This window comes from Gopherus evgoodei, chromosome 9, assembly GCF_007399415.2.
Source record: "Gopherus evgoodei ecotype Sinaloan lineage chromosome 9, rGopEvg1_v1.p, whole genome shotgun sequence".
NCBI lineage: Eukaryota > Metazoa > Chordata > Testudines > Testudinidae > Gopherus > Gopherus evgoodei.
The window spans coordinates 4,605,471-4,631,032 of NC_044330.1; the positions used below are offsets into that span (position 1 = coordinate 4,605,471).

The 25,562-nt window shown below is 45.2% G+C and overlaps 1 protein-coding gene across 13 annotated transcripts in view; it reads right to left on the reverse strand.

Moving 5' to 3' along the window:
* Window positions 1-25,562, reverse strand: part of LPP (LIM domain containing preferred translocation partner in lipoma) — a 443,377-nt gene that overhangs the window by 9,612 nt on the left and 408,203 nt on the right. For all 13 annotated transcript variants that reach the window (XM_030574715.1, XM_030574714.1, XM_030574721.1 and 10 more), the window contains one exon: window positions 658-836. In XM_030574715.1, coding sequence (XP_030430575.1) covers window positions 658-836 — 179 coding nt within the window. The remainder of the gene's footprint in view (window positions 1-657; window positions 837-25,562) is intronic.

Here is a 25,562-nt window from a genome sequence, read left to right on the forward strand (position 1 = left end):
AGAGGGAGAGGTAACGCACTGCGGCCTCTGCAGCTGCCAATTACACAGATGTGTCTGAGCTTCAGGGAGCATTTCCTGCCGGAGTTTAACATTCTCCCATATGGCGGCTGCGATTCCTTTTGTCACATAAGTATGCTGCTCTGAGCTTCCAGGCCCACACACTGATGTCACGAGTCTCTAATTAAGTCTGCCCCCTTAGAAATTAAAAGATAAGTGCTTGAGATGTAAACCCACATTAGTCAGTATTGATTTCCTCTTTTAATTGAGGGGTGTACCGTGCCTGTCTCTTCCAAGCTGGGGAAACATTTGTGCTTTGATTATATCTACTTATCTGTCTTTCTCAGATCAACTTTGATAAGGGAAGGGATGGGGGCAATGACAGAAGCTACCTCCAGTCGTGGATTGCAGTGCACTTTAAATAGATATTTTAAACTATAAATTATTATTTGGAATGTTTTCCTAGCTCTTTGAAAGACTAACTAGCAGATGGAAACATCAGAACATAAACAGAGGCTAGGGAGATCATTCCTTACCCATCCTGGCTAATAGCCATTAATGGACCTAACCTTTATGAACGTATCTAGATTTCTTTTAAACACTGTTATAGTCCCGGCCTTCACAACCAGGAAAAGCCAACTAGAACCGCCTGGGCCATACTTGTGGAAATCCTCGATGCAGTGAATGTTCCCTCCGGCATCCACAGTGAAGGGGATGCCATCCAGGCTGCGGTGGCACATCACACAGGTGAAGCAGTGGGGGTGGTAGGCTTTCCCCGTGGCGCGCAGGATCCTCTCCATGATGGGTTTGGCACAGACGCTGCACTGTTCCAGTGTGTTCTGTAAGCAAAGAAAAACCAAACAGGCATAAGAATCAGTTCAGATATTTGCACAGGCTGGGAAAGCAGCTGGTCTGCAAGGGAATTGAGGCCCTTTCGTTTCACCCGTTTGCTGTGAGTGCGGGACAGGCAGCTGTCAGTTCCAGAACAGCTCGGAATCCAGGCCAGCTCCTGCCAATACCGGGTATGGCACACAAGGCAGCAGTGTCACTGGGGAGAAATGCAGGGTCCCATCTGCATCCAGTCGCCCCAGCAGAGCACCCTGCTTTAGATTCATCGCAGGCGAACCCTGGCTTTTCTCAAACCAGTAACTGCATCCTGCAACTCGGGCAGCACAAGGGCCTGGGATTCAAAAGCGCACAACCGGCGAGGCGAGCCGAGTGCTTCTTTAGAGTCCGAGTTTAAGGCCAGACGGCACTGCCAGATCATCTAGTCCGACTTCCCGTGTCTCACACCCAGCACCCGCACTCTAAACCCAATAACCAGAATTAGACCAAAGCATAACAGCTCACAGGAGACTGGACTGTGATGTGCCGCAGACGGAGAATAGGAGGGTCAGAGGTTCACCAGTTATTGAGGATCCCGCAAAGGCAGAAAAATGATTAAGTGATATATACCCAGACTAAGTGATATATACCCTGATAAGTGACCCGCATCCACATGCTGCAAAGGAAGATGAAAACCCCCAAGGTCTCTGCCAGTCTGACCTGGGGGAAAATTCCTTCTCGACCCCACATATGGCGATCAGTTTGACCCTGAGTATGTGTGAAAGAACCAGCCAAGCACCTGAGAGAGAGAATGCACACTGTCACCTCAGAGCCCTGGCCCACCCGTCCAATGTCCCATCTCCAAGTGTGGCCATCTCTGATGCTTCAGAGGAAGGAGACCAAAAAAATCTCCCAGAATACACTGGGGGACAAAAATCCCTTCCTGACCCCCTGCAGGTGACCAGCTGAAGCCCTGAAGCATGAGCTTTAAGGAACATGAGACATAAACCGTAAGTGAGCCCCAGGGTTGCCCTTTACTGTCACAAGCAACCCCGTCATATGATCACACTCATACATTTGCCCTCTCTCTTAAAATTCATTAAGTTGTCTGTTTCAGAACCTCACCCCTCTTAGAAACTTTCTTTTAATTTCCAGTCTGAATTTGCTCATGGCTACTTTATACCATTTGTTCTTGTGCAGCATTGTCCTTTAGCTTAAATAGCTCTTCACCTTCTGTGGTTTAAACCCTAGTGCAGAGGTTCTCAAACTGTGTTCTGCGAGCTCCATTCAGGTGATCGGCGGATAGTTCCCTCTAAGATGCGTGCCTGGGCGGCCACACACAACACAATGAAGGGACACCCACCTAATTAGTGGAGGTGCACAGACGTGGCTCCACTAATTAGGTGCCCGGACCCTGAAAAAGATGCATGTGTGAGGTGAGGTGACGGGCTTGGGGGAGAAAAGGGGGTAGGTGGGAGGGGGCAGTGGGGTGAGAAGAGGGGGTGGGGAGAATTTGGGATGTGCAGGGCTGTGGCAGCCAGAGAAAGAGGCGTCTTCCCCAGCTCCAGGGCTGCGGCTGCCAGGGAGAGACGGCTTCCTTCTCAGCCTCACCTCTGTGGTGGGAAAGAGACACCCCCCTGCTTCTTCTCAGCCTCAGCCTGGGGGCTGCTGCGGCAGGGGAGAGAGGGCACATCCATCGCATTAGAAAGTTAAGACTCCTGATATTAAAATAGGAGTTGTGTGCTTTTATTTGTAGAACAAAAAAAGTAAATTCTTATTAATGTTTTTTTTTATAGAGAGCTTTCATCCCAAGTGTTTTACAATAGTTAATGGTACAAACAACATTTGGAAAGATCATTAAGTGGTCCGCCGAAACCCTCAGCAATTTTCAAATGGTCCATGAAAAAAAAAGCTTGAAAACCATTGATCTAGTGTGTTTACAGAGTGCAACTGGATCCCCTTTCTCAGCTTTCTTTTTGCTAGGCTCAACAAGCCAACCTCCTCCAGTCTCCTCTCATCAGACAGACCCTCCGTCCCGGACCATCCTAGTAGCTCTTCTCTGCGACCATTGGAGGTTCAATTCATCTTTCCTGAACATGGCTGTCCAAAACTGTACACCGTATTCCAGATGAGGTCTTACCAGAGCTTGCTACAATAGCATTAATACCTCTCTCTCTCTACTGGAAATGTCTCACTGGCAGGGCCAGCTCCAGGCACCAGCGCAGCAAGCAGGTGATTGGGGCGGCCAACGGAGAGGGGGGGCATGTCCGGCTCTTCAGCGGCAGGTCCCTCAGTCCCTCTCGGAGGGAAGGATCTGCCGCCGAATTGCCGCAGAAGAATGAAGCAGTTGTGGTAGAGCTGCCGCTGATCGCGTCCTTTCCCCGCCCCCCCACCGCTTGGGGCGTCAAAAACCCTGGAGCCGGCCCTGCTCACTGGATGCATCCTAGGATTGCATTGCCTTTGTCACAGCCACATCACATTGGTGGGTCCTAGTCATCTTAGCATCAACCACCACCCAAAGCACAGGCCCTTGCACTTTGTACTACTGAATTCATGCCATTCTGACACTCCAGCATTCAAGATCATCCCGAACTTCCTGCATAATATTTCCATCCACCTCTGTATACATGACGCCTTCCCACCTTTGTGTCATCAGCAAATTTCATTAGGGAACGGCTACTTTCTGTGAAAAGAGCATTAACAAAAACATTGATAAAGGCCAATCCTTCAACTCCACTAGAGATCCAGAGAATTCCCCTGTACACACATCCTGTTCCATTCTCCCCTTTAGCCAGTCCCTTTAGCCACCTTACAATTCTTGTACGAATCCCTAGGTTGTAATTTTCCATGTGGTACCATGCCACATTTGTCTTCTCCCCCAGCCATTTCAGTTCAGACGGTACTAAATAATCGTATTAAATACTGTGTGTTGCCTACCTTGATTTGTAGACTTTATGTATTGAACCAGCCCCATCGCTGGGAGCACTGAAGCTATAAAGTGCATTTCATTTCAAGGAGGCTCAGCTGAAAGATCCGTCTTCCCCACAAGCATGTTATGTAAACACCGATATAAATCAGCTTCTAATGATTGTCTGTGCCAGATGTGTCAGCCCTCCCAATGCCAGCTTGCGTGACTACAGTATGTTAAACTCGCCTTTGCAAACCGAACACTCGAAACATGCATGTCACAAAGGGACGCATTCCGTACAAGCAGATGCAAATGCTAAATCTGTGAAGAAGCTCAGATGCTTTATTTTGCTGGAGCTTGGGACAGAATTCCACTTGCTAGCCTTGCTAGAAATGTTTGGCCCTATCAAATAAGAACCATATATTCAAAACCTGGATGGTGGGAGGTCTGCGATCTTTGGGATAAATAGAAAAGAAAGAAAAGAGAAAAAAGGAATTATAAAACCACATAGATCAATATTTTCATGTTGACCAACACCACGTGGAGCCTACGGATGTCCTCCTGCATTCCTTGTGCACCCAAAACTCCCAATGAAAACTGCCAGCTGAAAGACGTCACTGTTATTGCTTGCCTCAGCCAAGAATGTCAATGGGCAAGCCCCTTCTCCTGACACACGGTGCAGAAGTACACATGCAGGACAAGAATCACCACAGACTTCAGCAGGGTCAAGCCAATACTGCCACATACGTCACTGGACATTACTTCCTGGGCGGCAACTGACTGGTAAGACACACACAGAGCTATAGCCTGCAACTCGCTTATCCTGCAATGGCCAGAAGAGCCACAAGATTATTTTTGGAAGAGTCAGTATGACACGTCCTGGATTTCAATCCACTGTGAGAACCGCCTACTTGTGGTTTGAAAAGGACTCGGTCTGACCTGGGGGCTCGTTCGTGGCAGGATTTAGCTTCATGTACTAGATATTTGTAATAACGGAGGTGGAAGAATTGTTCCTGGGATTTTTGCTTGTTTTCTATCATCATCATGACGACAGTGACTGATGTACCAGAGAGAATGTTACTGCAGCATTTGCACCGTTCTCTATATTTACAACAGGGAATGCTACAGTCCTGCCAGTTCTGAGGAACATTACGCAATTAGCTAAGGAATTTTCCTTGGTAAATGCCTAATACTTGGGCTTGGCCACAATATGTATCACTAACTCTTTAATTGGTTGTTGCTGTTTTTCTTATGGCCTCATTCAAAATACTTCCCATTCCCTATGCTTTAGTAAAAAAGGAAGCGCTGGAGCGGCACAGGATATGTGGAATTGGGCCTTCTGTTTAGCAGAAGCTGACTTTTCGCAACTGAACTTGACTCATAAGGAGTAAAATGAAGCAATTAGTTGGGACTGGATAGAGGAAATAGATACCTCAGTAACAGAAGGGTGCAAACTTGAAGATGACAATAAGAACACCTGGCTTTCACATTGCATTTTCCATCAGTAGATCTCAAGGCTTTTTATAAATGAGCCTGACACCTGGTGACAAAGCATCTACTCCCAAGGCAACTGAAGAGCACACAATTAGCATTTGTAGCTTTACTGCTAAAGGGCCCAAGCAGAAATAAAACGAAGTAAATAAAAATAAAAGCATAACCCAGTCATTTTGTGATTCCCCCTTTACTGATTTCTTGTATCCAGTATTTTAACTGAAAATAGATATGTAAGGCACGACCCATTTTCTCTTTCAACAGTCCATGTCTCCGAGCCATAGAATGATAAAATCAGCAAAACAGAACAGGAACTTCCTGTAGTGAATGGCAGCTGAACAGAGCAAGAGTCAAGTATCAGAGGGGAGCCGTGTTAGTCTGGATCTGTAAAAGCAGTAAAGAATCCTGTGGCACCTTATAGACTAACAGACATTTTGGAGCATGAGCTTTCGTGGGTGAATACCCACTTCCTCAGATGCATGAATAGCAAGAGTCAGTAAATGGAATACCTGCTTGCGAACACTAGCGGGAGCATGACACAGGAGGGATGTGAACAATTTGTGCCTCCACCCCACAAGCAGCTCTAAGCAGAAAGTGGGCCTGTTGGCATGGCGCTATGGGCAGGATCGGGGTTTTACGTATTATTTTTATCATGGCCGCACCAGTGGCCCAGTCAGGTGTAAGACTCCACTGTGCCGGGTGCACGTAGGATGATACAATTCTTGCCGTGAAGAGTTCACCATCTAAAGTCCCAATGCTACAAGGACTTTGGCGCATACCTGATACTTTTAGACAACTCTGTCTAGAGGCTGAAGCCACAGGCCAGATCTAACTCCCATTTATAGATCTGAAGGCCACGAGGGACCCTGGGGACAATTTAATCTGACTTTCAACAGCACATGGGCTTCAGCAGAAGTTTGACTGGGAGCCCAAGCCAGCGAATAAACATGCTGTTGCCACTGGATGGTGCTTCCCTAGTCCGCATGCCTTCTGCTCACCAAGCTAAGCTCCGTTACAGCTCAGTCGCCTCTTGATGTTAATACAGCTGAGTGAGACAAGCATTTTAATTGCCCTTCCATTGATGAATCCCTTCCACACTTGAAAAGTAATCCGAGCGGAGTTACTCACCTTATCCTTCCAATTCTGCACCAGTGAGAAAAACAAAGTTGTTAATTTCAGACTCCAACTCACCGTCCCTCTCTGGGAATATGTTTGCTTAAGGGGATTTCCCTGTGAGATCTTTGGCTTACCACTCCTCTTCAAGGCATCACCAGAAGCTGTAGGAATGAGTGCTGCCCTCAGCTCTCAGGCCTCCAGAGAGTCAACCAAGTGGGAGAACACAATAGAACACTGCCAAGGAGGATAAGGAGCTTTCTCTCCTGTTGGCTTTGGGCTGAAGATACTGTGAGCACTCTGCTTTGTCCGAGTACACTGTATATTCCAAAAGACTATTTGACTATGGGCAAAGCCTAACTGATTTTCTGCTTTGGAATTTTGGTTCACGTTAAATCAGGAGACAGACATTAATATGTTGGATTCTCTCCTCTTTACTAAGAGGATCAGTGTAAAGGATGGGGTTTTTGATTTCTACCTTTTAAAAAAAAAATCTTCCCTTTTTGTTTAACTATAAACTAACTTAAATTCCAAACCAAAAAGTTGTTTCGAACCAAAATGGGAACTTTTTTCGTTAGAAACTGTCAAAACCGACAACAATTTTGAAATTTTTTTCTCAATGTTTTTTCAAAATGGGCAATTCATTGAAACCGGCCCTTTCCTGCAAGCATTTTTAGTTTCAACGACACTCCTCCTCCCCAACCTCCCCGCCAAAAGAACCATTTAGTTCAAAAAGTCCCAAGCACCTCTCATTGGGAGGCCATCCCACACACCAGCGCAATGAGCAGATAGCCAGTTGCATGCAGGTGTGTGCATGGAACTCCCTATGTGCACATCTGAGCCCATGACACCTTTAATATCACTAAAAGACTGATGCACCCTTTGAACTGGAGCTCTCTCCCTCCCTCCACACTCACTATGATGCAGAGACGTGTGGACTGCTCCTGGCTGACCCACCAACATTCAGCCCGAGTCTATGCTACAGCCTTCTGTAGCCTAGCTATGTCGGACAGAGGAGTGTTGGGGTGTGATCCCTGACCCTAGTGCAGACACAGCTACACCACAAAACTGTACTTTTCTTGGGACAGCTCATTCGCTCGGCGGGGCGGGGGCGGGAATAAGCTGTAATGGTAAAAGGCAGTTTTCCTGGCATACATTGTTCCTACATTAGGAGTGATTTGCTGGGATAATACATTGGGATACTTATACCAGCAATGCACCTAGTATAGACATTGCCTCTGGAGATTGCTATTTCCAGAGATTTTAAACAGTCTTTTGGTCTGGGTGGTTTTACTCCCACTTGCAGAGTAATAACTGGGGTGATTTAGTTGGGGATTGGTCCTGCTTTGGAGCAGGGGGTTGGACTAGATACCTCCTGAGGTCCCTTCTAACCCTGATATTCTATGATTCTATGAATAACGATAATGGGGCCGGTAGGCTTTCCCCTCTGCAGGAACCGGCTTTCCTTCTCAGGATGAACTTAATTGGGTTTTGTATATTTGGAACCAGAGTAGCTGCAGGTCTGCCCCCACGGCTGCCCCTACGCTGCTCCAGGCATCAACTCATCTTTGTGCAACTCGTCAGGTGACTGGCAGCAGCTCGACTCTTCCTCCTCCCCTGTGAGGCTTCACGGCAGGAAATTCCACTACTGCACTTATGGAATTTGTAGCCTATGTTAACAGCAAAGGTGACAGGAGGTGGAATTAAGCTAGAGAGAACGTGCACAATGGCTGAGGTCATGATGAAAAATGAGAGGGTTCAGAGAAGAGCTATAAGAAGAGGGGCAAACAGATGTGGCTAATAAGGTGTTTGAAAAGAGGGTGTGGTTCCCTCCAGTTAGGAATGGCTGTGCACTACATAACAGACATGCCAGTGAGGGAACAATCGCTGTGACCGGTCTCACATGGGCTGTGTGTTCCTTTCTGCCAAAGGACAGAACAGAGTTCTGGTGTGGGAAGTGCACGCTGGCGAACAAACTGGAGGAGACGGGAGGTGTGGAAGTGCAAATTTCAACACTGCGCTGCAGCTGAGGAAACAAAGACTCTTGGACAACCAGATTCTGAAGTTGTCACCAGAGACACCATATGGGAGGGGGACTGGCGATAAAAGGAACAGGAGAGAGTAGAAACCGAAGAAGCAGACTAATGATTTATGACCAAGAGGGGAATTCAACCCGGCTAGAACTCTCAGATCAATATCAGATACTCAGCAAGTTAACTACTGAGAAACCTGTCTTTCGAGGACAGGGACAGAAAGCTACCAGGTCATAGCAAATGGGCATCCTTTTGGTATGAAGCAAGCAGTCACCAAGAGAGGCTCGTCAACCATCCTCAGAAGTCACGCAATCGTCATCAGTAACTCCATACGAAGAAGAGTGGGCTACATAAGGACAACAGAATAGCGCACTATCTCCTGGCAGTAAAAGTACCCATTATGTAACTGCAAGACTGGGCAGGATTATGAAGCTGTCTGGCAAATCTCCACTTGTGATGATACACACTGGAACAAATGAGACGGAATCACATGAAATACACACACAATTGAGACTTCAGGGAGCTCGAGAAGAGGAAAGTCCAGGCAGTCTTCCCCAAGATCCTCCCGGTCCCAGGAGTGGGCGAGGCAGAAAATACGGAAGGTGAACCACTGGCTCTGTGACTGGGGTGAATCTGAAGGTTTTGTTTTTGTGGCGCATTAAGCCACATTCCAGTGGGAGAGAGGTAAAGGGGACAGCCTGCATCTCACAGGTGTGCGTGGGGCAATCTTTTCAGTTGGGAGACGAGCTGGAGCAGTCAGGAGGATGTTAAGCCAGCAGTGCTAGGGGAGGGTGCTTAGAAGGCAAATGAAGTACAAACTGAAGCTCAGGCCTTGGCTACACTGGCGCTTTACAGCGCTGCAACTTTCTCGCTCAGGGGTGTGAAAAAACCACCCTCCTGAGCGCTGCAAGATACAGCGCTGTAAAGCGTCACTGTAAACAGTGCCGCAGCGCTGGGAGCGCGGCTCCCAGCGCTGCGAGCTAATCCCCATGAGGATGTGGAGTACGTGCAGCGCCGGGAGAGCTCTCTCCCAGCGCTGGCACTGCGACCACACTCGAAACTTCAAAGCACTGCCACGGCAAGTGTAGCCATGCCCTCAGTGTGTCAGGAACAAACTGAACTACTGTGGCACAGAAAGTGAAGAAATGTTTCAGTTGCTTGTATACCAATGACAGGAGTCTGTGTAACAAGCAAGAGGAACTGGAAATTCTCAATGATGAGAACAAATTTGATAGAATTGGAATGATTAAAACCTGGTGGGATGATTCGCGTGACTGGAATGGTAAAAATCTCTGGTGATATCCTGTTGAGGAAGAAGTGTGAAGTAGGCACTCTGCATTAAAGATGCTGCTACCTGTTTAGAATTATTGATAACTCAGAACTGTAGGATCTTGAATGCACATGGATCAATGTGCTAACTAATAAAGCCAAGGAATGTATCTGTTACAGATCACCAGATCACATTAACGCAAAGGATGAGTTACTTTTTAAGTATCTGTCTATAATGTGTGGAAAGAAAAATTGTGGTGTTATGTGCAACTTCAGTTACTGCATCCAACATGAGCTAACTATTTTGGATCTTATTATGATGGACAAAGAGAAATTAATCATCAGATTGGAAGTTTGCAGTTGCCTAGAAACCAGGGATCATGCCATGATTACATAGAATATGGGTAAACAGAGAACAGTCCCTACCAGTAATGTATATACTTAGGGTTTCAAAAGGACTAAATTCCCAAAGCTGGGTAAAATTAATTGGGAGGAAAAAATTTAGACGGAAAAATGTAAATGAAAATTGGGAGTTCTTTAAATAGAGTTAATTAGCTGGCAAAAAAAAATATGATTCCACGATCAAGAAAGAAGACAACTTGGGCTAAATGCCCATCCCAATGGCAAAGCGAAAGCAGCAATCAGAAATAAAATGGGATATATAACAAATGAGGAAAAGAGGAAATAGCAATTGAAATACATTAGAAATTATGAAGTGTTAAAAACTGACAAGGGAAGCTAAAGACATGAGGGCAAAAATATGGCACTCAGTGCAATACGAGAGTATATTAAGAACAAAAGAATTCCTAGAAATGGTATAGAAACATTACTAGATGGAGACACTATAATAGTTGATGATACAGGAAGAGGCAGAAGTGTTCAATAAATACTTTTGTTCTCTATTTGGAAAGAAGCAGGATATTGTGCTTCTGTCACAGGATGATGATGAAGTCCATTAGTAATCAAGGAGGATGTTAAACAGTATTTGCTAGTGATAAACGTTTTTAAATAGTAGGCCTTGATAACTCACACCCAAGAGTCCTTAAAGAGCTGGCTGAGGAGCCCTTTGACCCCCTGATGTTCATTTTTAATAAATCTCAGAGTACCAGGGATGTTCCAAGAGTCTGGAAGATTGCTAATGCTGTGCCAATATTCAAAAAGGTAAGTGGGACAATCTGGGTAACTGTAGGCTAGTAAGCCGGACATCAATTCCGGGCAAAATAATGAAAAAGCTGACATGGAATTCAACTGATAAAGAATTAAGAGTAGGAATCAGGGCTTTGGAGCGAAGCCCGGAGCACAGCTCCAAAGCCCTGGTAGGAATATAATTAATGACAGTTAACACGGTTTTATACAAAACAGGTCTACTCAAATAAACCTGATTTCCTTCTATGATAAGATTACAAATTTGCTTGATAAAGGTAACTGTGTAGCTGTAATATTCTTAGACTTTGCTAGGGTGTTTGACTTAATATTACACAACATTCTGATTACAATATTAGTACCACCCAATATCAATATAGCAAACATTAAATAGAATAAGAATTGGCTAACTGACAGATCTCAAAAAAGTGGTTATAATTAGGGAATCATCAATGAATGTGGGTGTTTTTAGTCAGGTTCTGCAGGGATCAGTATTAGGCCCAATGCAAGTCAACATTTTCATCAGTGATCTGAAGTAAACATAAATGTATGGACGACACAAAGATTAGTGAAATGGTAGGTAAACAATGAAGACAGAGTAAACATACTAAGCAATCTAGAACCTAGGGTCCAGTCAAACACAATGTGTTTTAATACAACCAAATTCAAAGTTATACATCTCAAAACAAAGAATGTCGGCCATAACCATCCTGCAGAACAGGGGACTGTATCCTGGAAAGCAGTGACACTGAAAAGGACCTAGGGGTCAGGGTGGACAAACAACTCAACATGAGCTCCCAGTGCTATGCTGAGGCCAAAAGGGCTACTGTGATCCTTGGATGTATAAACAGGGCAGGAGTGAGTAGGTGCAGGGTGGTGATTTTACCTCTGTATCTGGGGATGGCGAAACCGATACTGGAACACTGCGCCTTGTGTCCACCTTTTAAAAAGGATGTTGAAAAATTTGAGACAAGAGACACAAAAATGAGTCCTGAGCTGGAGAAAATGTTTGACAGTGAGAGACTTAAAAAGACCTCAGTCTGGTTAACTTATCAAAAAGAGGACTGAGAGGTGACTTGATGACAGTGTACAAGTACCTTCACAGGGAGAAAACACCAGGCCCGGAAGGGATCGTTAATCTTTAAAAAGGCAGAAGAAGAACTAGTGGCTGGAAGCTGAAGCCAGACAAATTCAGTAGAGAAATCAGGCAGAAATTGTTAACAGTGAGGATGATCAACCATTGGAACAAACTACCAAGGAAAGGAGGAATTCTCTATCTCCTGATGTCTTCACATCAAGTGTGAATCTCTTTCTGGAAGAGGTCCTTTACCCAACACAAATTACTGAGCTCAAGACCAGGGTAACTGGATGAAATTTAAGGGCTTGTGGTATAGGAGGTCTGACTAGATGATCTACCGTTCTACTATATTAACTCTACGATTCAAGGATTTAAAACGTACCACGCAGTGAGAGAAATATGGAGCTCAATCTCCTTTGTTTATGGAAAGAAGGTTAAGAGATGACTTGGTTACAGTCTGCAAGTACCTACATGGGAATAAGAGATCTAATAGATGGTTCTTTGATTCTTCCAGCAAAGTCATAACAACATCCAGTGGCTGCAAACTGAAGCTAGACAAACTCAAACCGGAACGAAGCCATGACACGCATTTTCAAAAGGAAGGTAATCAATCATTGCAACAACTCACCAGGGGAGATGGCCATTTGAAATGTTTTAAATCAAGAGTGGATCTCTCTAAAATGTATGCTGTAGCTCCAACAAGCTTTCGGTCTTGATGTAGGAATTACTGGGTGAATTTCTATGGTCTGTGTTATGCATGAGGTCAGACTAGATGATCCCAAGGGCTCCTTTAAGCTTTAAAATCTACAAGCAGCCTGAGGTTTGTAATTTTCTGATTGGAGGGCTGGATTTGGCATCCTGAATGTGGTGGTGCTGATGAGAAGGGGTTTTTGCACATATATTTGTTGTTTTTCTGCAGGAAGAAACAAAGGGAGAGAAAAGGGAGAATACAGCCCAGACTATTTCTCATGCACAGGTTCCTAGCTCTGCAGACCTGGTTACAGCTATAACATTCAGAACTCTGTTGTTTTAAACCTTTATTACTTTCAAATGTAGCAAACCATGTACTCGCTCACTAAAGTTGACAACAGGACTGGGAATCAGGACTCCTGGGTTTTATTCCTGCTTCTACTGCTGATTTGCAATGACAACAGAAGCAAGTCATTTTCATACTGTGTGCCCCTGTTTACCCATCCGTAAAATGGCCATAATAAGACTTGCCTGAATCCATGGGGTGCGGTGAGGTGTGTGTTTGCAAAGCTCCCTGGCTGTCAAGTCACTGTATGCGTGCTAAGTATTATTAAGGCTAAAAGTTGCATTATAGTTGTAAATTATAGTTGTAAAACTATAGTAATCACATCCTTATTAAAAGCCAATGAGAATTTGGCCTCTGATTTCAATGGGTGACAAACTGAAGGTTTTACAGTTCAATATATTTTGAGTCATTGTTTTAATTTACAGTGATAAAATTGTATTTTCATATTGGGAACAAGTTCTTTTTTAGCCCGCTGGTTAAAAGAGTGAGAATATTTTAAAAAAAAACAAGCCTGTGGAATATCATTGAGAATTAATAACGCTAATTAAATAGATAATGCTAGAGTGAGCTGATCTATTAAAAACATCTTTAACGGTGATTCAATGAAAGAGACATTAAATACTTGTCAGGAATTCCTGTTTTTTTATAATTGTCTCTTAGCAAATCTCTTTCTGATATTATTTTATGTTAAAAACTAGTCTGGGGTATTAACAAAATTAGTATTGTAGGTCCCACACAAAACCAACGCTGTGCAAGGTTTAAACCGTTCATGTGGCTCACACTTCCTTTTAAAAAGGCTTATAACACAGTGACCCAATACTCTGCTAGTGCAGCTACAGTGAAGCCAATAGGGATACATCTGGCTGAGTGGATTTCTGGCTGGCCAGCAGGAACAGTTTTAAGACTGCTGAAGAGGTGAGCAGCAATACGGAACACCAGGGGAGACAATGCTGCCTTGGCAGAGGGATGATCTGAGAAGATTCTTTCCATCACTGATTTCTTTGATTCTAGGAGGTCACGAGTTTACTGCCAGATTGTTGATCTGACTTCAAATCCATGACATGAGAATACACAAAGTGCGCTGACTTTCAAAGATGTCTAATTCCGAGGAAATCCCCCAAAATTCCAAAGATAAATAGTCTGTTAAAAGCTCCTACACTCTGGAGCGCTGGCAAGAACCTAAGACTTCAATCCTTGGCCCTAGTCCAGTCTCCATAGATTAACAACTCTTGCACACGATAGGGGTCACTATCCACTGACGCGTTTACAGTGAAGTCATCTCCTGGCTTTGTAGATTTCATCTGGGTCTCACTGTGTATTTTTATTCTTATTACAGCAAAGCATCCTTAACCTCTCAAATGACGAGATGATATATTCACATTTCATCTCGAGGACAGAAAGGATATTTCACTGACTCAGACACTTTCTTGTTATAAATTACCTGTCCGGCAGCAGCACCTCAGAGCCCGTCATGGATCTTGGCCCTACTCTTCCAGACATTGTACAAACACAGAACAAGGATGGTCCCTGCCCCAAGGAGCTTATGATATTTGCATTATTGGCACTGAAAACATGTAAAGGAGATTTTGCACCACTGAATAAATGTGATCCCCCTAAACACAGCATGTCTGACCCTGCGATGCCACTGTGGGAGTTTTGCCTGAATAAGGACTGAAGGATCTGTCCCATTGTGAGTAGCTTCTACACAGACAGCAGAATTATATGCAGATGAGAGATGGTGAAAACAAGCGAGCAGTTAAAGTGGACTCCTGCCTAGATGCAATTGTGGGTAACCCAGAGGGCTTGGCTACACTGGAGTGTTGCAGCGCTGGTGGTGGGTTTACAGCACTGCAACTTACTCACCGTCCACACTTGCAAGGCACATACAGAGCTGCATCTCCCTGGCTGCAGCGCTGGCTATACTCCTGCTCTTCCTGGGGTATAAGGATTGCAGCGCTGGTGATGCAGCACTACTCTGCAAGTGTGGCCACCAAAAGCGCTGTAATTGGCCTCCGAGGTATTCGGAGGTATCCCAGAATGCCTGTTCAGCCACTCTGCTGTTTTGTTGTGAACTCCGGACTCCCGGAGCTGCTTATCTAAAAAACAAACACAGCTCGTTTGCTTGAGCAGAGGCAGGCGGGGGGATTCCTTTGGAATGTTCACACTTTGCTTGAGGAGAGAAGCAACACGGCGGGGGGGGGGGATGGGGGAGTCCGTTTTGGAGCAGCTGCTTATCTGGTCTGAAGGCTATTTGCATTTGGTGAATAAGAGAGGGGTGGGGGAAGGGGTCGAAACTTTTAAAATGATTGAAGGTTGGTGCTGTGTATCTTCCAGTCCTTAGAACTTGCAAGGCAGGGAGCTGACATAGTGTCAGCTCCAAAAATCCACTCTCTCTGTCTCCCCCACGCTCCCTGTCACACTCCACCCCACCCTCCTCTTTTGAAAAGCACGTTGCAGTCACTTGAACGCTGGGATAGCTGCCTACAATGCACCACTCCCAACAGCGCTGCAAATGCTGCAAATGTGGCCACACTGCAGCGCTGGTAGCTGTCAGTGTGGCCACACTGCAGCGCTGGCCCTACACAGCTGTACGAAGACAGCTGTAACTCCCAGCGCTGTACAGCTGTAAGTGTAGCCATACCCAGAGATTCTTCTCGAGAGACATTGGGTTAGATTTATAAACCTGGTTAGCGAGTATTGAGAGAGCAACTGGAGAAGCGTTTCAAACTGTTTGCACTTTAAACTGATTAGGGCTCTTTGAAAACAAAACAAAAAATTTATAGCAAATTCTTATGCTAAAACTCAAGCCAAATCAAACCACATGCCATTAACATAAAAGGAAACAGAGATGTTACAGGAGGCTGGAAAGTTTTTTGTTTTGGCAGAAAACATTTCTCTGAACCTTTAATAAATCTGAGCAATGCTGTAATTCACCCTTGCTGCTTTGGCACAGCTGTGCATCACTGGCAGACTCATAGACTCCAGGACTGGAAGGGACCTCGAGAGATCATCGAATCCAGTCCCCTGCCCTCATGGCAGGACCAAATATTTTCTAGACCATCCCTGATAGACATTTATCTAACCTACTCTTAAATATCTCCAGCGATGGAGATTCCACAACTTCCCTAGGCAATCTATTCCAGTGTTTAACTACCCTGACAGTTAGGAACTTTTTCCTAATGTCCAACCTAAATCTCCCTTGCTGCAGTTTAAGCCCATTGCTTCTTTGGAGGCTAAGGTGAACAAGTTTTCTCCCTCCTCCTGATGACACCCTTTTAGATACCTGAAAACTGCTATCATGTCCCCTCTCAGTCTTCTCTTTTCCAAACTAAACAAACCCAATTCCTTCAGCCTTCCTTCATAGGTCATGTTCTCAAGACCTTTAATCATTCTCGTTGCTCTTCTCTGGACCCTCTCCAATTTCTCCACATCTTTCTTGAAATGCGGTGCCCAGAACTGGACACAATACTCTAGCTGAGGCCTGACCAGCGCAGAGTAAAGCGGAAGAATGACTTCTCGTGTCTTGTTTACAACACACCTGTTAATGCATCCCAGAATCACGTTTGCTTTTTTTGCAACAGTATCACACTGTTGACTCATATTAAGCTTGTGGTCTACTATGACCCCTAGATCTCTTCCTGCCATACTCCTTCTTAGACAGTCTCTTCCCATTCTGTATGTGTGAAACTGATTGTTCCTTCCTAAGTGGAGCACTTTGCATTTATCTTTATTGAACTTCATCCTGTTTACCTCAGACCATTTCTCCAATTTGTCCAGATCATTTTGAATTTTGACCCTGTCCTCCAAAGCAGTTGCAATCCCTCCCAGTTTGGTATCGTCCGCAAACTTAATAAGCGTACTTTCTATGCCAACATCTAAATCGTTGATGAAGATATTGAACAGAACTGGTCCCAAAACAGACCCCTGCGGAACCCCACTTGTTATACCTTTCCAGCAGGATTGGGAGCCATTAATAACTACTCTCTGAGTACGGTTATCCAGCCAGTTATGCACCCACCTTATAGTAGCCCCATCTAAATTGTACTTTCCTAGTTTATCTATAAGAATATCATGCAAAAGTGTATCAAATGCCTTACTAAAGTCTAGGTATATCACATCCACCGCTTCTCCCTTATCCACAAGGCTCGTTATCCTATCAAAGAACGCTATCAGATTAGTTTGACACGATTTGTTCTTTACAAATCCATGCTGGCTATTCCCTATCACCTTACCACCTTCCAAGTGTTTGCAGATTATTTCTTTTATTACCTGCTCCATTATTTTCCCTGGCACAGAAGTTAAACTAACTGGTCTGTAGTTTCCTGGGTTGTCTTTATTTCCCTTTTTATAGATGGGCACTATATTTGCCCCCTTCCAGTCTTCTGGAATCTCCCCCGTCTCTCATGATTTCCCAAAGATAATAGCTAGAGCCTCAGATACTCTTCTATTAACTCCTTGAGTATTCTAGGATGCATTTCATCAGGCCCTGGTGACTTGCAGGCATCTAACTTTCCTAAGTGATTTTTTACTTGCTCTTTTTTTATTTTATCTTCTAAACCTACCGTCTTCCCGTAAGCATTCACTATATTAGACATTCCTTCAGACTTCTAAGTGAAGACCGAAACAAAGAAGTCATTAAGCATCTCTGCCATTTCCAAGTCTCCCGTTACTGTTTCCCCTTCCTTACTGAGCAGTGGGCCTACTCTGTCCTTGGTTTTCCTCTTGCTTCTAATGTATTGATAAAAAGTCTTCTTGTTTCCCTTGATTCCCATAGCTAGTTTGAGTTCATTTTGTGCCTTTGCCTTTCTAATCTTGCCTCTGCATTCCTGTGTTATTTGCCTATATTCATCCTTTGTAATCTGACCTAGTTTCCATTTTTTATATGACGCCTTTTTATTTTGTAGGTCACGCAAGATCTCGTGGTTAAGCCAAGGTGGTCTTTTGCCACATTTTCTATCTTTCCTAACCTAGACCAGAGAGATTAGAAACTGGTAAAACCTGGGAGCCATACAAGGAAAAAATAAAATTTCCATTTGATCTTCCTGTTTGTTGGTTTTGATGTAAAAGCCTTACATTGACACAGAAAGTTTACCACGACCAAAACAGTTAACGTTAACTAGAAAAAGGAAACACCACTGGGCAGGTGTCATTTAATGTTCGTTTACACATGCACATGAACAAGGCCTGGCTGCATTCCCCCCACCCCACCCCACCCCTGCTTTCTTGGTATTTTTACATTACAAATGCAGCTCTTGTCTATCCTGTTTTTCCTTGAAGACTCTGAATGACTGGAGAATTTGTGACAGCAGAAATACTAAGAAAGTGAAATTGGATAGATTTAAGAGGGAAGTGAATGGTAATCCCACAGTTTAAAACTTTATTTTTGTAAATAAATACTTAACTCAAACACCAAACACATGTTTGTGCAGAAAAGCGTTTTACTTGAGGGATAGCTCAGTGGTTTGAGCATTGGTCTGCTAAATACAGCATTGTGAGTTCAATTCTTGAGGGGGCCACTTAGAGATCTGGGGCAAATATCTTTCTGGGGATTGGTCCTGCTTTGAGCAGCAGGTTGGACTAGATGATCTCCTGAGGTCCCTTCCAACCCTGATATTCTATCCCTTTAATTAAGGCCAGATTGAACTGATATTCCATGTCTGCATCTTCTAAAGGGAGATCTCCAGAAAAACAGGGAAGATGAAACTTGCCATGCTGGATATTTCTAAAAAAGTTAAGGTAGAATCCTGCCACCTCACTCCCAAAAACTTTTCAGGTTTTAGTTACTCTTCAGAAAGAAACAAAAAACACCCCAAACCCATTTGTTCTTTTATTTTTCAGGTCAGCCTCAAAGCCATGTTTAAAAAGTTTCTAACAGCTGCCAAATGTAAAATGTATCATGAACAGCAGTTCAACAGTTTACCTTCAAAACTAAACATTTCAAGACAGCCAGCATGAGAGATCACTTATGAATCTTTCTCTGATTCAAATCACACTGGGAAGTAACATGGTCATGTAGTTACAGCGGGGGAGCGGGATCCAGGGTTGTAGTGATTCCTTCTCTGATTTTTAAATGAGTAATTTGCTACCTCTCTCTGTGCTTCCGTTATCTGTAAACCTGAGGGAGTGTGGGTGTTTCCAGAATTATAGCACTCTGAGATCCTCCGACAGGAAGCGCACTGTATGTGCACGGTACCGCAACGAATGTTGGAAGGCACAGCTAGAAGTATTTTAAAATGAAGGTAACGGGGATCTTTAACAGGGTTCTTCTGAGCTTAAGGGGAAACACTGCGTGCCTACACGTGGATTTGGCAGACCCCTCTCACAGTTGCTGGTGGGATGGGATAGGTGGCTCATGCTGCTTTTGGATCAAGATGGTTGGGCTCAGAGTTAACTGAGTGCAGTACAATAAACCTGTCACCGAGTTCATGTGGGCTGTGAAATACAGATCATGGCAACAGTTCAACATAAAATAGCTGCTTTCAGTAGATACCTAATCTGCTGTCAAGCTGGAGAAAAGACCTATGTGGCTTGGATACTGCTGCTACCTGCATTGATCGCAGGAATATGATTCGACCAAATCCTTGAAAGGTTTCTTTAAGAGTCACCAGACACTTAAATCTCTTGTTGTGAGAAGAGTACATTGGAGCTCCGGGGCACTGGGAGAATTCACAACAGCTGGGATTTCTTGGGTAAAACCGTTATAAGATATTTGAGGTCCCACCACGGGGGCAGGGGAGCTCTTATTTCCTGAAGAACTCCTTAAAGTCAAATGCATGTTTTTCATTTTCAATGCACTTTGGAAGACGGAGGGGAGCTGACTCACACGTTCACAGCACCAGCCACTTCCAAGAAGAGCATAAAGCAGCAGTTATGAGTCAGCATAAGATGGGGAGTAACGTGTCTATTCCCCGCGCTCCACACACACTACAAACAGGATATTTTTGGCAGAGGCCCGGACTGTGTCGTCCCACAGAACAATATCCATTATCCTATCCAGAGAGTCAGCACCTAATCTGAAATAAATGAAGCCCAAGAAACAGTAAAGTCCAGGGCCAAATGCATCATCTAGCAGCTATCCTGATTATTTTTAGATGCACTGATTCCTCCCTTCTCTTCATGCAGCTGACCTGGACTTCAGTCTAATTTCCTAGTCTGGAGAAGTAAGTACCTCTGGATGTGGCCTCCTGCTGATGTGCATGTGGCAGAGCGGATAAGCAGGGACTTGGGCAGACAGAGGAGGAAGAGAAACTGTCTGCACAAGGAGGATCCGTGCAGTGGGTGGAATGGATGAGAAAAGCTCCTAAACGGAGTTCCAGGCCAGGAGGAAATTGGGAGATGAGTGACAAATCGGTCTGCCCTCTTCCCAGAGAGGTGATCGTGAGGTACCATCACCAGCACCATCCAGTCACTGGAGACCTGCCTGTGCCAGGCAGCTATCTGTGGGGAGACCCTAAGCCAGATCCTCAGCTAGGGTAAATTGGTGTAGTGATGGAGCGGAGGGTCTGGCTCCCTGTCACTCCAGCACTGCCAGCCATGGCTGTCCTTGGGGAATTCCCACGCAGTGTGGGGAGGATGATGTCCATTTACCCAGACTCCACTCTGTGTGCGGCCCCAGGAAAGGAGGGAGCACAATCACAGAGACGTTGGCTGCCCCTTTCCTTGCAGTGGGGCAGGAGCTGTTGCTGGAAGCCTCCTCTGCCCAGCACCTAAGTGCTGAGGTCCCAAGAAGTTTGTTTCTCTGAACACGTGGCGCTGTTTCTTTGCCCTCACCCCAGGACAATTAATCCCTTCCGTCTAGCAGGACAGCTCTTCACTGTAGCCAGATGGTCCAGATAATCACATACAGTGATCCTGGAAAGCAAAGGGTAAAAATGGGTTGTGCTGTGACTCCCCGCTGCGTGGAAAGCAGCTCATGCCCGTATGAGTAGATGGCCAAAATGCTGGCATCAGCAGTTTAGTTGGGGATTTTTCAGAGCAGGAAATCTTCTCTAAAGGCAGAAAAGCTAGTATTGCTTCCTCTTTCACTGCAAAAAGAAACCCTGGGTTAGTGAGGAATAGGAAGGACATTGGTTTGTGCTGTCAGGAAGGCTCACGTCAAAGCAGAGCTCACCGAATATTGAGCTGACAGCTCTGTGTTTCCTACTAGATCATTCCCATCACTCCAGCATCCCACACAGCATCTAAGTGTAATGGGAAAAGCACATACACTGCACCAGACTCCATCACAGTCCATTCCCAGCCTCTCATACACACTGAATAGCTTAGTGTTTAGGTCAAACTGTTACGATTCCATCAAACAGAAACAAGAGTTTTGGAGACCCAAACACGAAGGGACATTTAAAAATAAAACCAGGTTCATTTGGGTGTAAACAAAGGTGATGCAGTTCCAACAGCGTTGTGATAGTCCTTGAGAATGAGAGAGCGTGAAATGGACCAGAGGCAGAAAGTGAAACTAACCAGTCTAGACTCACAGCCTCAGCGGAGTTAAGTGCAAAAGGACCTTAAGTCTGAGTACCGATCATCTCCCTCCTACACCTAAGCAAAATGTAGCCCTCATCCCTGACTGGCACCCTTAAGGGCTGTTCAATATAGCCGATAATAAGCAAGCAGTGCAAAGTTAGTGACATGTTTATAATACTTTCAGTTTTACTAACAACGTCGTTAAATAACATGTATTGCACGGGTACGCACACGTACCACATATACATATCCAAGTTGTCACTATCTTATTATATGCAGTGTTGTTATAGTCATGTTGGTCCCAGGATACTAGAGGGACAAAGTGGGTGAGGTCATAGGTTTTATCGGACCAAGTTCTGTTGGGTTCTCTCCCCAACAGAAGCTGGTCCAATAAAAGATGTTAAAATAAAAGACATCTTGTATCTCTAATGTCATCCTATTGCCTAGCCTGCAGGGCTGGAATGATGATTACTGAGTATAGGGGAAAAATAACCCCAGCTCAATCTTTTCTGTTCCAAGAGAAGACTTCCCTTCCCATTATGGTGGCAAAGATTAACCCCGCTCTGACGCTTGGACGCTCTATTTTAAATGTCCTGGGAAGGTCCCTTCCAAGTCAGCTGTGCTGCTGGTGCTGGTCATCATGTGACCTGCTCATCTCCACCCTGATGAAAGGCACTTCCCATTTTCCCTTCTGAAGGGAAAGACACTGGAAATTCTCAAGTGCCCACAAAGATTCAGCTGAAAACTATGATGAACATGACCAGCGACCTTTGCTGAACAACTGATGAAAAGCAATGTTGCTAAGTCCCATGCCTCTGTGTACTCTCTGATTTCACAGGTCTAGCAGAGATAACAAAGGGAAGGGTCACCATTCAGAGGGCCCCAACTAGGGGCCACACTCAGACCCACTTTTCCATGCTCCAGCAAGGTGCTCCCTTTACTGCCCTGGCTACCTGCACCATGGGCTGATGGAGAGCAGCTTCTGCAGAGTCTTCCCTGGGGAACTCGTATGTGACTGGCAAAGGGGTGGGGAACTGGGGATCAGTTTGACTTTTTGAGTCACAATCTACTTCCTGTTCTGTTCCTGGGACAGCATAACATTGCACTGCTCAATCACAGAATATCAGGGTTGGAAGGTCATTTAGTCCAACCTGCTGCTCAAAGCAGGACCAATCCCCAGACAGATTTTTGCCCTAGATCCCTAAGTGGCCCCCCTCAAGGATTGAACTCATAGCCCTGGGTTTAGCAGGCCAATGCTCAAACCACTGAGCTATTCCTCCCCACAATACATGAGGCTTCCGGCCAAGTCATCCTTTGGCCCCATTGTCACAGGTCAGGGAACTGCATCTGTATCTCCCCTCTGTGGGACACCAAAGGCACTCATTCTAGACTCCTGGCTCCTCTGCCAGGACCCCTCCTGGGTGGAGGGAGGCTTGTATCTCTCTCTTTCCTGACCAGGTTTTTTCCAGACTGCGCAGTTGCCTGCCTATACTATAAAATCTCCAGCAAGGCAGACTGCTTAGCCAACCCAATGTCTGCACTTTGCTTTCTCTTCGAAGGCTTACGAACAGCAAAACTGGAAGCAGTTATGCATTACCACACAGCTCTTGTTAAGCAGGCTCATTTATTCTTAAAGGTGAAAGCATCATGGAGCAAACCTTTAAAAACCAAGAGACGTTCCTATGTGCCTGCTACAAGCTTACCAGAGATCACCCCTCAATTTCACGGGGCCTCAGTGGGCAGAAGTCCTTCCAATCCTTCCCAGGCAGGATTGAGGCCCTCCTGTAGACAGACGGGGGCTCTGTTTATTTGCTGGGTCCTACAGAAGAGAAACCCTGAGATGGTTCAGGCAATTTATCCCAAAATCCTTTCTTTCCTTGTTGGTCTCTGGAGAATCTAGTTTGAACCAGTATATCCCTGGCCCACAAAGCTACATAAACTTTATACAGTAAGAGCTCTCAAAGATATCGCAAGAAGTTGCCATATCTGTCACTCCCATGACAGCAAATACTAATTTGCGAGTGCAGAACGGATCCTCCAGCCAGCCCTGTGGGGACCCAGTGGAAGTCTGGTCTGGGATACAAACAGAAATGGAATGCAGCCACTTCAGAAACACATTATAAATTAAATCGCACCAGGGCCTGCAAGATCTCCTTGGAAAAGTTAATCCAAAGGCGTTGTGTAACTAGTTGAGTTCTCCTGCAATCATTTGTCCCACTTTGTGGTTGGCAAGGAAAGTAACTATCCTGCGAAGTCTCAGGGTTCTCTTTTAGATGGCCAGATTTTAGCAAAATCTTCACTCGGATATGCAGTTTAGGAGCAATCCAGGCTTTTTATACAGCCAATGCAATGACCTCAAACACGTCTGGCACGCAGGCAGGCTGGCTTATGTGTTACAATCACTTCACCCAGACTCTGTTTAACATTCACATTCTTACATGAAGAGGCATAAAAATAGCCACAATGAGCAGATTGCCTCTGGTATTGCTGGACTTCACCTGTGGGAAGAAACTGGGGTTTATAGCTTATTACAGTGGCACATCTTTCCAGGAGTTGCTAATTACCCATGGTATTTTAGACAATATTACTGGCTCCAAGGCCTTTCTGCACTTTTCTGAAACAAACCGAACACAAAAATATTGGAACCAAGAGCTGGAACGCATGACTGAAATCACAACTTCACGACGCAACCTTGCCCTCTCTCATGGATGTATCTGACCCTCAATATCCTTGTTCTAACCCAGCTCTGCAAAATGCTTTGTCATCTACCGATGAAAAAGTGCTGCTTGGATTATTATTGTAGTACTTATTTGTATTACTCCCTAGTGTACAAGTGCCATAGTCACAGGCCAGGATGCCAGGGTACAAACACAGAACACAAGGATGGTCCCCACCCCAAGGCATTGCTATAATTGCTGACTTTTCAATTTAATTCTCTTCTAACATGCATTTTTAACCCAACTTGGTTTGCTTGGAGGCAGTCTGTGTGGTGTGACTCAGCAATTGGATCAGACACTGACAGGCCCCATAAGATGTAATTCAGCTATGAACTCCCCTGAACACCAGAGCACTAACAGCCTCATGTCTCTAGGTGGCTACTGAGTTGGGGTGTCCAGGTTTTTGGGGTGCTCAATTTGAGTCACCTTTTTCAGAGGTGTTCTCCCACTGAAGCCAGCTGCAGTTGTGAGTATTCAGCACCTGGAGTGGGGCGAGGGAGCGGAGGGAAGAGCCCAGGGTGTCTCAAAAGCCAGACACTCAAAAATGAAGCAGCTGAAATCAGTGGCCACGTCTGAAAATGTAAGCGATCACCTTCCCACGTGATGGGATTAGTATCCCCCCGCCCAAGCACCACCCATCCAGGTGCCTTTCATGCAAACCTTGACTGCAGGCCTACTCCTATCATTGAACTGGATGGCCCAAATCCCTGGGGGGCTGTCAATCAGTGGATGTGCCAGTTTACACTGGCTGAGTATCAGGTCTGACTGGATGAGTGCCATTAGTCAGCACTGCACCCGGCAGGAACAGCTCTTCAACCTACCAGCCAGGGGTTCTCTGGTTTGGTGGGTAGAGCAAAACACACACCCACAGCTCAGGGAGGTAACATCAGAGCAGCATTTGTGCTCAGGAAGCCTGGGGCCCTGGGCCGTTTTCACACATAACACATCCAACCTGCAGAGATTAGAGGGTTTAAGACCCGAAGTGACCATTAGATCATCTAGTCGGATCCTCCTGTATAACAGAGACTCTTACATTTCACCCAGCTACCCCTGTACTGAACCCAGTAACTTGTGTCCAGCTAAAGCTCCTCTTCTACGAAGGCCTCCAGTCTGGATCTGAAGAGATCAAGAGTTGGAGAATCTACCACTTCCTTGGGTAGTGTGGCCCAGTGGTTAGTCCCTCTCACTGTAAAAAGTGTAATGCCTAATTTCAATTTGCCTGGCTTCTGCTTTCAGACATCCATTCTTGTTCTGCCTTTCTCCACTCGCCCCTTAGGACTGGCGCATTGCTTTCTCCCTGTGAATGTACTTTACATACACTGTAATCAGGTCGCCTCTCGAGTTTTTTACGTCTCTCATAGTAAGTCATTGTTCCAGCCCTCGAATGATTTTTGTGGTGCTTTTCTGCTCTTGCAACAATTTTTCAATACCTATTTAAAAGGTGGACACCAGACCTGGGTGCAGTGTTCCAGTGGCGGATACAGAGATAAAG